General features: G+C 38.5%; 2 protein-coding genes across 12 annotated transcripts in view; one reads left to right on the top strand and one right to left on the bottom strand.

The window, feature by feature from the left end:
* LOC127515292 (Fc receptor-like protein 5) overlaps positions 1 to 13284 on the bottom strand; it is a 487356-nt gene that overhangs the window by 257891 nt on the left and 216181 nt on the right. The window lies entirely within an intron of this gene.
* Positions 1 to 13284, top strand: part of LOC127515290 (Fc receptor-like protein 5) — a 241516-nt gene that overhangs the window by 204314 nt on the left and 23918 nt on the right. For 10 of the 11 annotated variants that reach the window (XM_051898776.1, XM_051898775.1, XM_051898781.1 and 7 more), the window contains 3 exons: positions 8538 to 8795; positions 8892 to 9179; positions 9512 to 9793. In XM_051898776.1, coding sequence (XP_051754736.1) covers positions 8538 to 8795; positions 8892 to 9179; positions 9512 to 9793 — 828 coding nt within the window. The remainder of the gene's footprint in view (positions 1 to 8537; positions 8796 to 8891; positions 9180 to 9511; positions 9794 to 13284) is intronic. The other variant, XM_051898773.1, reaches the window with a different exon arrangement.

Consider the following 13284-nt stretch of genomic DNA (forward strand, 5'->3'; position numbering starts at 1 on the left):
ACAAGTGATGATTGACCATTAGTGATGAACACCTGCTGTTAATGAACAGTTTAGATACACAACTGATGTAAAGCCAACACACACACATACAGCAGCTTTGGATATAATTCAACCTCTTAATACCTCATGACAGGATGATTAAAACAACTTGTTCCCATAATCACTTAATAAAAGCAAGTTTATGTCTAAAAGCTGTTTATTCAGATTCAGAGGTTTAGCTCTTGTCAGTTTGAAATGTTTAAAATGTGAAGTCACCATTGTGATCAGTGTTCCCTTTTGTAGGGCACTTGAACCTTGGTTTATGATAAATTATTTTAAGGTCAGCCATTGCAACAGTGTTTTAACAAACTCATTTGCATAGAAGAAGCGTGATGCATGCATACCATTACAGAACAAAAATATATGGGAATATACTGCAAAATATAATGCGATATATTACATAATACATTTCCATATATGGGAATCTAGTGCTTATATTTTCCAATATACTGCAATATGTGCATTGACCATGTATGGCTATATATTGATACATAAAAATATTAAGAAATGAAGACAAAAATAGCATTAGTTTTATCCTTTATTATGTACATATTTTGCACATACATGTTCCCATATAAATGTGAATGTATGTACACACATATATACACACATTCACGGAATGAGTTATAGCAGATTTTTAGTTCCCAGCATGCTTTGCATCTGACTGTTAAAGGAGAGTAAATGTTTAAATTAAGTATTATTTCATGTGTTTTTCTCAATATTAATATAGGGAAGATCTGTTAGAGTTTAATGTTCTATTATTTTGAAATTTAAAAAGTTTTACAAACTTTAAGTAGTTTTATTAACTTGACAATATTACTGTGAACAAGAATTACATAATTTTTTATGCTAAATGTACACATTACAAAAGAAAGATTGGCTGAACTAGAAGATCCACGATGTGTCAGATGAGAATAAAATAAGTAAAAAAACAAAAACAAATATTGTTTTATATGAACACATATTTTATATACACACATATATACACACACTCACGGAATGAGTTATAGCAGATTTTTAGTTCCCAGCATGCTTTGCATCTGACTGTTAAAGGAGAGTAAATGTTTAAATTAAGTGTTATTTCATGTGTTTTTCTCAATATTAATATAGTGAGAGATCTGTTAGTATTTAATGTTCTATTATTTTGGAATTGAAAAAGTTTTCTGGTATATCTGAGTTTTTGGGGTTACCATTGTGCTGAAGAGTATAGCCTGTGATGAGGTTGATGATTGGCCGAACTCTAATAAGAATATAATTACTTTATTTAAAAAGAAGTAGTTGTGTAGTATTTAAAAGTAGTATTTAACTCTGTGGCATCCAAGAAATCGCGCTGGGAAATGGGCTCAGTGTGCATTGTCATAATGCACGTTTAATGGTTCATGAAAAAACATTGGTACAGTAAAAATGATAAAACTTTGCATTTCGTTAGGGCAGTAGGCCATATTTATATTGTCCCATATAAAAATACTGGAACTGTAAAATGTAATTCTACTAAAATTTCGTATTTCACAAGATCAAACGCCCCTTTATTAAACCACTTTGTCGGATTTAACGCATCCTTACAGGTGGCAGAGATAAGCAGATATTGTCTCTGAAAACGATTTTGCATGGGAATAGTTGAACTGTCACATGTGCATGTGGGTACCAGTGCCAAACTCAACAATGGCACCCAGCATGCATTGCAGCATGGATCTTTTGATTTGGAAATGTTTGAGTACCTCCATTGTTGAATTTTGTATGATGACTGATCAACCTGATCAACCTTGTGATCATGATCATGATACATGATCATGATCACAACCAGTCAAGAGTCTTTCACTCTCAGATGTTTCATTCACACTGATGATAAATACAGTTGTCACTCCTCTTCTGAAGGCTTGATTTTGTTTAATTAGTGGTTCTTATCTATAAGGAAAAGCATCACTATTGTTCTCTTGAATACTTATTATTCTTCTTCCACACAAAACTTCGGCTCATAACTCGTCCCGCACCGTTTGTCATCGACCCATGAATGAGGCGTCAAATCATGTGGATTATTGAGGAGAGGTGTGTGTGCTGTATCTTTTATAAGCGATCGGGTGTACGATGTTCACACAGAGGGCAAAAAATGGGTGAAAAACTTTGCATTATGACAAATTTTGACGGGTCATCGATCAGAGCGAGGATTTCAAAACTGCCCCACAGACACACTATGGTGAAGAGACGGCCCATGAAACAGGGATTGTGCAAATCATTTTACACTGAACATAACTCTGGATCACAATGTCAAAGAGGGGCGGGCTCATTTTACTCAGGCAACCAATCAATCTCTCAGGATCACTGTTGAAGCTATCAAGCCACGCCCTAGCAACCACATAGAGCGCGCTAGCAACCATATAGAGCACCCTAGCAACAAGTTTCATAGACTTCCATTCAAAGAGATCAAAGGAATATCTTTGGATTGAAGTGTCATAGAATCATGAGGGTGAGCTCGTTTGACTCGGGGCAGCAAACAGTCAATCACCAATCACCTTCAACACTTCCTAGCCATGCCCTAGCAACCATTGACGAGCACCCTAGCAACCCAAAGAGGGATATCTTTAAATCCGAATGTCATAGAGACATGGGGTTTGGTTTATATCATTCATACTGACAAGCAGCTTATTGAGTATCATCATTGTCAGCTGCCAAGCCTCTCCCTAGCAACCAAACAGAGTACCCTAGCAACCGTTCAGCAATACCTGTATCTCTGCATCAGAACATTGTAGAGAGATGAAGGTCGTCTCTTTTGACTCATTCTAGCAAACAGACTTCCAACATGCTACTCATGCTAGCAGTGAATAGCTACATGTTAATAACCATTAGCTAAGTTATAAATCAGGCTAAAAACATACTAAGAACTCTATAAAAACTTCATAGTAACCAACTGTGACACCTAACAACTCCATAGCAACACCCTAACAACCACACAGCATACCCTAGCAACCACCAAGCACACCTCGTCAACTGCCTAACAACACCCTAACAACCACCCTGGATACCTTTGCAACTGCCTAAAAACACCATAGCAACCACCCAGAACACCCTAACAACCACCTAGCAACGTCCTAGCAACCACCCAAAAATATCATAGTAACCACCTAGCAAAGCCTAGCAACAACCCAGAATGCTTTAAGAACCACCTAGCAATGCCTTGGCAACCACACAGAACACCTAACAACTGCCTAGCAACACCCTAGCAACCACCCCAAATACCTTAGCAACTGCATAGCAACACCCTAGTAACCACCCAGAATACTCTAGCAACTGCATAGCAACACCATAGCAACCACCCAGAACACCCTAGCAACCGCCTTGCAACAACTCAGAATACCTTAGCAAAACCCTAGAAACAGCCTAGCAACATCCTAGCAACCATCCATGCCACCCTAGCAACCCAAGTACCTTAGCAACTGCATAGCAACACCCTAGTAACCACCCAGAATACCCTAGCAACTGCAAGACCATAGCAACCACCCAGAACACCCTAGCAACCGCCTTGCAACAACTTAGAATACGTTAGCAAAACCCTAGAAACAGCCTAGCAATCATCCATGCCACCCTAGCAACCGAGTGCCGAGTTTTGCCATGGCAAGCACCGCTCTAGTTCTCTCTGTTCTCGTGTTCAAAACCGTTTGAAGGAGCAAAACAGAATGAAACTGTACACAGAGATCTCAACATGTTTTGTATTTAATTACTTAATTGCTGCTTGAACTTACTGGAAATCCGTGAGTCTTTATACAAATGAAGCTTTGCTTTGAGTTTCAGACGATCTTGTCATCGTTTTGTTCCTGATTATGATTTACAGTTCATTTGACCAAACATTAGATTTAAGATTTATTTTATCCGACACTCACACCAAAGTTTCATCATCAGCTCACCTGAAAATTACAATTCTGTCATCGTTTAATCACCATCATGTTGTTCCAAATCTATATGCCTTTCTTCCTCAGAACAAAAATATTTTTTAATAATATTTATCGTGGATAGTCACAATGTGTATTGTATATAGTTCACCCAAAATGAAAATTACTGTGTGAGGAAAATATTCAATTTTACAGAGTTTTAGTGTCAGCACTACATTGAACTACAATGTATAATGTTGAATATAATGTTTAATAATGCAATGAGTATTTGTGAATATTTGTGGGTTCTGATAATGTCAAATATCTTATTCATCTAAAATAGTTCTGTATTTCCAGCTTCAGAATCATGAATATTTTTATTCTGGTGTCACCATTGTCCTGTACGTTGGGTTACCAGCACCAAATCCAAGCCTATGCATTTCCACTCTCAATGTTATACCAAATTTAGCATTTTAATCAACAGTACATTTTTTGTTATCCTTTTACCATATGTCTTGGAGTATCGCAATAATATTGTATCGTGAGTTCAGTATCGTGGCATGTATCGAATCGTGACATGAGGGTATTGTTACACCCCTGGTGTAAACAAAGACACTCTCAGTATTCAGCAAACTGCTACACCCTCCTACATCCATGGAGGGTGAGTTGAACATCATTGTCCTCATAAACTCTCTCTTATGATCACACATCCGATCGAGAAACTGTGGTTGTGTTCAGAATGGAGCTGCTTACTAAATTCAGTACAGTATATACTGTATCTGCCCGTTTCTTAATAGTATGTGTGAAACAGATCACGTTATGCAACAATAAATGGTTTAAACTGTCACATGACTGTATTGCATGTTTAAATCAGCACTCCTTTTCACACTCTTGACTTTAGTAAATACAATCTGCAGTTATATGTGAATACAAAAGAACGTACATGTAGGCTAGATATGAATATCAGTGTTTCATTTAGTTTTTACCAATAATTACAAACATTTTGATTTAATTAATACAAAATGAAATATAGAAAATAGATGTTTTGCATTAATGTGCACATTGAAGCTCCAATAGCAATTGGTTACACTTTTGATAATAATTTCAGCTTTTTGTGTGTCAGACACATTTTCAGAAGCACAGCAAAATCATCAGTGTTAAATTACCAACCCTGGTGTATATATGAGTCTCATCCACAGGTGTTAAAAACTAACACTGAAGCAGTGTAGGATCTACTCTTTGTAGCGTCAGCTGTTGAATTGTTCATGCAGTTCATTAAATGGTTCACTTTACAAGTGATGATTGACCATTAGTGATGAACACCTGCTGTTAATGAACAGTTTAGATACACAACTGATGTAAAGCCAACACACACACAATACAGCTTTGGATATAATTCAACCTCTTAATACCTCATGACAGGACGATTAAAACAACTTGTTCCCATAATCACTTATAAAAGTTTGTGTGTAAAAGCTGTTTATTCAGATTCAGAGGTTTAGCTCTAGTCAGTTTGAAATGTTTAAAATGTGAAGTCACCATTGTGATCAGTGTTCCCTTTTGTAGGGCACTTGAATCTTGGTTAATGTTAAATTATTTTAAGGTCAGCCATTGCAACAGTGTTTTAACAAACTCATTTGCATACAAGAAGAGTGACGATGGGAATATACTGCAAAATATAATGCGATATATTACATAATACATTTCCATATATGGGAATGTAGTGCTTATATTTTCCAATATACTGCAATATATGCATTGACCATGTATGGCTATATATTGATAAAAATATTGAGAAATGAAGACAAAAATAGCATTAGTTTTATCCTTTATTATGTACATATTTTGCACATACAGGTGCTGGTCATATAATTAGAATATACTCAAAAAGTTGATTTATTTCACTAATTCCATTCAAAAAGTGAAACTTGTATATTATATTCATTCATTACACACAGACTGATATATTTCAAATGTTTATTTCTTTTAATTTTGATGATTATAACTGACAACTAAGGAAAATCCCAAATTCAGTATCTCAGAAAATTAGAATATTACTTAAGACCAATACAAAGAAAGGATTTTTAGAAATCTTGGCCAACTGAAAAGTATGAACATGAAAACTATGAGCATGTACAGCACTCAATACTTAGTTGGGGCTCCTTTTGCCTGAATTACTGCAGCAATGCGGCGTGGCATGGAGTCGATCAGTCTGTGCCACTGCTCAGGTGTTATAAGAGCCCAGGTTGCTCTGATAGTGGCCTTCAGCTCTTCTGCATTGTTGGGTCTGGCATATCGCATCTTCCTCTTCACAATACCCCGTAGATTTTCTATGGGCTTAAGGTCAGGCGAGTTTGCTGGCCAATTAAGAACAGGGATACCATTGTCCTTAAACCAGGTACTGGTAGCTTTGGCACTGTGTGCAGGTGCCAAGTCCTGTTGGAAAATGAAATCTGCATCTCCATAAAATTGGTCAGCAGCAGGAAGCATGAAGAGCTCTAAAACTTCCTGGTATATGGCTGCGTTGACCTTGGACCTCAGAAAACACAGTGGACCAATACCAGCAGATGACATGGCACCCCGAACCATCACTGACTGTGGAAACTTTACACTGGACCTCAAGCAACGTGGATTGTGTGCCTCTCCTCTCTTCCTCCAGACTCTGGGACCCTGATTTCCAAAGGAAATGCAAAATTTACTTTCATCAGAGAACATAACTTTGGAGCACTCAGCAGCAGTCCAGTCCTTTTTGTCTTTAGCCCAGGTGAGACGCTTCTGACGCTGTCTGTTGTTCAAGAGTGGCTTGACACAAGGAATGCGACAGCTGAAACCCATGTCTTGCATACGTCTGTGCGTAGTGGTTCTTGAAGCACTGACTCCAGCTGCAGTCCACTCTTTGTGAATCTCCCCCACATTTTTGAATGGGTTTTGTTTCACAATCGTCTCCAGGGTGCGGTTATCCCTATTGCTTGTACACTTTTTTCTACCACATCTTTTCCTTCCCTTCGCCTCTCTATTAATGTGCTTGGACACAGAGCTCTGTGAACAGCCAGCCTCTTTTGCAATGACCTTTTGTGTCTTGCCCTCCTTGTGCAAGGTGTCAATGGTCGTCTTTTGGACAACTGTCAAGTCAGCAGTCTTCCCCATGATTGTGTAGCCTACAGAACTAGACTGAGAGACCATTTAAAGGCCTTTGCAGGTGTTTTGAGTTAATTAGCTGATTAGAGTGTGGCACCAGGTGTCTTCAATATTGAACCTTCTCACAATATTCTAATTTTCTGAGATACTGAATTTGGGATTTTCCTTAGTTGTCAGTTATAATCATCAAAATTAAAAGAAAAAAACATTTGAAATATATCAGTCTGTGTGTAATGAATGAATATAATATACAAGTTTCACTTTTTGAATGGAATTAGTGAAATAAATCAACTTTTTGATGATATTCTAATTATATGACATATAAATCAGGGTCCCAGAGTCTGGAGGAAGAGAGGAGAGGCACACAATTCACGTTGCTTGAGGTCCAGTGTAAAGTTTCCACAGTCAGTGATGGTTTGGGGTGCCATGTCATCTGCTGGTGTTGGTCCACTGTGTTTTCTGAGGTCCAAGGTCAACGCAGCCGTATACCAGGAAGTTTTAGAGCACTTCATGCTTCCTGCTGCTGACCAACTTTATGGAGACGCAGATTTCATTTTCCAACAGGACTTGGCACCTGCACACAGTGCCAAAGCTACCAGTACCTGGTTTAAGGACCATGGTATCCCTGTTCTTAATTGGCCAGCAAACTCGCCTGACCTTAACTCCATAGAAAACCTATAGGGTATTGTGAAGAGGAAGATGCGATATGCCAGACCCAACAATGCAGAAGAGCTGAAGGCCACTATCAGAGCAACCTGGGCTCTTATAACACCTGAGCAGTGGCACAGACTGATCGACTCCATGCCATGCCGCATTGCTGCAGTAATTCAGGCAAAAGGAGCCCCAACTAAGTATTGAGTGCTGTACATGCTCATAGTTTTCATGTTCATACTTTTCAGTTGGCCAAGATTTCTAAAAATCCTTTCTTTGTATTGGTCTTAAGTAATATTCTAATTTTCTGAGATACTGAATTTGGGATTTTCCTTAGTTGTCAGTTATAATCATCAAAATTAAAAGAAATAAACATTTGAAATATATCAGTCTGTGTGTAATGAATGAATATAATATACAAGTTTCACTTTTTGAATGGAATTAGTGAAATAAATCAACTTTTTGATGATATTCTAATTATATGACCAGCACCTGTATAACATAAACAGAACAGGTTATGTTCAGAAAATAAGTTGCTTTCTGCTGCAACTGAAAGTAAAGGTTATTTGTTTACTTATCCGTAAACTTACCTGGATCTGTCACATGACCTGTTAATACTCACCTGAGACAGAAACATTATTCTTTGGCTACATTGAAAGCACTGGGATTTCCTTCTCAAAATCTATATTTTTGCTGTTCTGTTTGGTGCCACTAGAGGGAGCATCCCTTCAAATCAAAATAAATGACATAGTTTAATGTACAAAAAATAAATAAATAAAAAGACTGAAGAATATGCCCAGTAACACCTATAAATGAACTCAACACTGAATCACTGTACACTTACAGATAAACCGAAGCCATTTCTGACTGTAAAGCCCCAGAGTTCAGTGTTCACTGGAGACACAGTTACTCTCAGCTGTGACGTGGGACAGTCAACTGGATGGACGTTTCTCTGGAGGAAAGACGCAAAGTCTGAATCCACTGATGAAGCAACTAAAACAATCAGTTCTGTGAGAGTCTCTGATGGAGGAACATACCAGTGCAGAGCAGAGAGAGGAAAATACTACACAGAGATCAGTGATACAATTAAGATAACAGTAAGCAGTAAGTGCTCTTTCAGTTTGTAGATTTTTTCAGTGAAAGCTAATTCTGAGTTTTAAAAAATTCAAATATGAAGTGTGTTGTTTGCTCTTTTCACAGAGAGACCCAAACCTGTAGTGCGTGTTCAGCCTGATGTTCGTGTGTTCAGAGGAGAGACGGTCACTCTCACATGTGACATACAGGAGGCAGGAGACTGGCGGTACATCTGGTATAAAGATCATTACAGCAGAGGACAAGACCAGATCTATTACAGCGCAGGACAAGACCAGATCTATAAAATCACATCTGTGGATCGGTCTCATGCTGGTGTGTACAGCTGTGGAGGAAACCAGACTAAAGCCCCACAGTACTCAGAGTTCAGTGATGGAGTTACACTGACAGTATCAGGTGAGTCTGTTCATCATTCATCACAGTCACTCTCACATGTGATATACAGGCAGGAGGAAACATTCAGTGGAGATTCAGCTGGTTTAGAGATGGAAACACTCACAGTTCAGTTTCAAAGCTGGTGTGTCTGATCAGTGTTTGTCTGAGGATGTGACGGAGCCGGAGCCTCCTCAAAACACATGAGAAAACTAACGACAGTACAACAGCAAACCAGAATATATGATATGAAAAATGAGATAAAATAATTAATAAACTAGTTTTGGAAAACATTTACAAAATAGTTTTCCCAGAAAGAGCTGTTTGAGTCACTGTGTTTTTGTGTTTCTTCACAGATTTACCCACATCTACACTGACTGTGACTCCAGACAGATCTGTATTCACTGGAGAGAGAGTCAATCTGAAGTGTGAGATAAACTCTGACCACAGTAACTGGAGATATGAGTGGAATAAAGGCAGTTCAATGTTACAGAGGTCTGAGCGTTACACTGTAAACAGAGACACTCTCAGTATTGTTGAAGCTGTTAAGTCTGATGAGGATTGGTACACGTGTGAAGGACACATAGATGGAAGATCAGTTTCATCACGATCAAGCTCTGTTTCTCTCTCTGTGAAGGGTGAGTTGAACATCATTGTCCTCATAAACTCTCTCTACATGATCATGATCACAACCAGTCAAGAGTCTTTCACTCTCAGATGTTTCATTCACACTGATGATAAATACAGTTGTCACTCCTCTTCTGAAGGCTTGATTTTGTTTAATTAGTGGTTCTTATCTATAAGGAAAAGCATCACTATTGTTCTCTTGAATACTTATTATTCTTCTTCCACAAAAAACTTCGGCTCGTAACTCGTCCCGCACCGTTTGTCATCGACCCATGAATGAGGCGTCAAATCATGTGGATTATTGAGGAGAGGTGTGTGTGCTGTATCTTTTATAAGCGATCGGGTGTACGATGTTCACACAGAGGGCAAAATAGTGGGCGAAAAGTCCCATAGATGTTGCATTATGACAAATTTTGACGGGTCATCGATCAGAGCGAGGATTTCAGAACTGCCCCACAGACACACTATGGTGAAGAGACGGCCCATGAAACAGGGATTGCGCAAATCATTTTATACTGAACATAACTCTGGATCACAATGTCAAAGAGGGGCGGACTCATTTTACTCAGGCAACCAATCAATCTCTCAGGATCACTGTTGAAGCTATCAAGCCACGCCCTAGCAACCATATAGAGCACCTTAGCAACAAGTTTCATAGACTTCCATTCAAAGAGATCAAAGGAATATCTTTGGATTGAAGTGTCATAGAATCATGAGGGTGAGCTCGTTTGACTCGGGGCAGCAAACAGTCAATCACCAATCACCTTCAACACTTCCTAGCCATGCCCTAGTAACCACTGAAGAGCACCCTAGCAACCCAAACCCAAAGAGGGATATCTTATAATCTGAATGTCATAGAGACATGGGGTTTGGTTTATATCATTCATACTGACAAGCAGCCTATTGAGTATCACCATTGGCAGCTGCCAGGGCCACTCCCTAGCAACCAAACAGAGTACCCTAGCAACCGTTCAGCAATACCTGTATCTCTGAATCAGAATACAATCTGCAGTTATATGTGAATACAAAAGAACGTACATGTAGGCTAGATATGAATATCAGTATTTCATTTAGTTTTTACCAATAATTACAAACATTTTTGATGTAATTAATACAAAATGAGATGTGTGTTACATAGAAAATAGATGTTTTGTCTGCATTAATGTGCACATTGAAGCTCCAATAGCAATTGGTTACTCTTTTGATAATAATTTCAGCTTTTTGTGTGTCAGACGCATTTTTAGAAGCACAGCAAAATCACCAGTGTTAAATTAACAACCCTGGAGTATATATGAGTCTCATCCACAGGTGTTAAAAACTAACACTGAAGCAGTGTAGGATCTACTCTTTGTAGTGTCAGCTGTTGAATTGTTCATGCAGTTCATTAAATGGTTCACTTTACAAGTGATAATTGACGATTAGTGATGAACACCTGCTGTTAATGAACAGTTTAGATACACAACTGATGTAAAGCCAACACACACACATACAGCAGCTTTGGATATAATTCAACCTCTTAATACCTCATGACAGGATGATTAAAACAACTTGTTCCCATAACTACTTGTAAAAGTTGTTCATTCAGATTTAGAGATTTAGCTCTAGTTAAAGTTAGTTTGAAATGTTTAAAATGTGAAGTCACCATTGTGTTCAGTGTTCCTTTTTGTAGGGCACTTGAACCTTGGTTATATTATATTTTCCAATATACTGCAATATATGCATTGACCATGTATGGCTATATATTGATACATAAAAATATTGAGAAATTAAGACAATAATAGCATTAGTTTTATCCTGTAGTGATTTTGGATAAGTCTCACATGAGGGCACCACAAATGTAGTTATTTATGGTCTTAAATATTAATATTAATATTGAGTCAGATGATTCCTTCCAATATTTCGGGGCAGCAGTCAGGATTCTCACTTTAACAATAAAGAACAATCATGACAGATTGTTGACTGAATTAGAATTTTATAAATTGGAGGAAGTTTATCATCTGACCAATCTGAAGGATTTAGTGAGATTCGGGCGAGCTTGTAGAGCCTCTGATTATCAACACAAAAATGACACAGTTTGCAATAAAATGAATTTATTAACAAAAAGATATACAAGAGTGAAATATCACACTCACTAAATACTACGAAGGAAAATGACTAAACTACTAAGAAAATTGAATCAATAATCAAACAGAAACTACAACACAAATGGATGTTAACAAAACTGAATGCCAAGTAGATGAGCAACGGATTGGACGAAGCAATGAATGGGTAATTAGCAGTCTATGAGGGAGTCAATTGTGGTCTTTCTGGATGCTGGTATTAAAAATAGTAAATAAGCATTTACTATGACTACAGATAACGTGTCTAATGTATCTATCTGTGCACGCTGACCCTAGATAAACAGTCTCTACACAAATAGCAATCTCATTTAGCAACAACCTAATGCCAAGGCCTTTGGGAAAAGGTTTGGTTATCTTATATTTACGTTTCACTTGGTCGGGTGATCAGTCCGGGAATGGGAAACGTTGTCCACTGGTATCCTTCCGTGTGCAGTGGGAGACTGGATTGCTTTCCAACAGCTGCAGAGCTGCACTGAGTGCTGGAGGTCTTTGTGTAATCCAGAGAACCGTAGGTCAGATGGTGGTCGGTCCGTAGGATCTTCTGTAGGTTGGAGGTACTTGAGTTATGCAGGTCGGGAGTCAAAGTCCTCTGCAGAAGCACTCGGGCTGCTTGAAGATCCGTGCTGTGAAAGGTTTACTCGCAAGAGTCTCACCTTGGTCGTGCTGTTGTTCTTTCCTCGTCAGGTCAGAAACTCAGAACGAGGGTTTGTTCAATTGGGGAAACTTTTATTCCTTCCTGTTGGGGAGGGGATTACAAATCCCCACCTTTCGTGATGTGGTGATGTGATTGGGTCACAGCATTCCAGGTGTCCGTCCCTTAACATGCCCACCTTTCATCTTGTGAAACTTGTTGTATGTCCCAAAATACACAGTTAAATAAAACAATGTCTTTAGGACCTTGGAAATTCTTTTTCTTTTTCAAACCTTTCTCAAAGTCCTTGTGGCAGTGTTCTGAACTCGTAGAGTCCAAACTTGATGTGAATTGGTTGGGGTATCACACTTCTGTCTCAGTGGGTGCAGTTGCATTTGGCTTTTATTCCATGTGTGGTTTCCACTGTGTATGCACAGCTTCCTGGATGAGTAAAAGGATGTATAGGACATGTTGCTTACAGTTTTCCTGTCCATTTTTGGTGACTTCAAGCCAATATGTTTAGAAAATGTCTTTCTTTCTGAGCATTTCTTTGTTCTTGCTGTGCTCTAGCCAGAACCAGTTTGGCAGCCCTAAGAGTCCATGGTCATTCACACCTTGAACTCAGGCATGGACGCCTGAGGTGAACAAAGGCAGCTCGTGATGAGATTAGCCTATCATCAATGGGCCGTTGATGTCATCTTTCCTGTCCTCCACCTTTGGCAGTTCTGATTACAATAGTCATTTAGTTGAG

The sequence above is a fragment of the Ctenopharyngodon idella genome, chromosome 7 (assembly GCF_019924925.1).
Source record: "Ctenopharyngodon idella isolate HZGC_01 chromosome 7, HZGC01, whole genome shotgun sequence".
NCBI classification, from domain to species: Eukaryota; Metazoa; Chordata; class Actinopteri; order Cypriniformes; family Xenocyprididae; genus Ctenopharyngodon; species Ctenopharyngodon idella.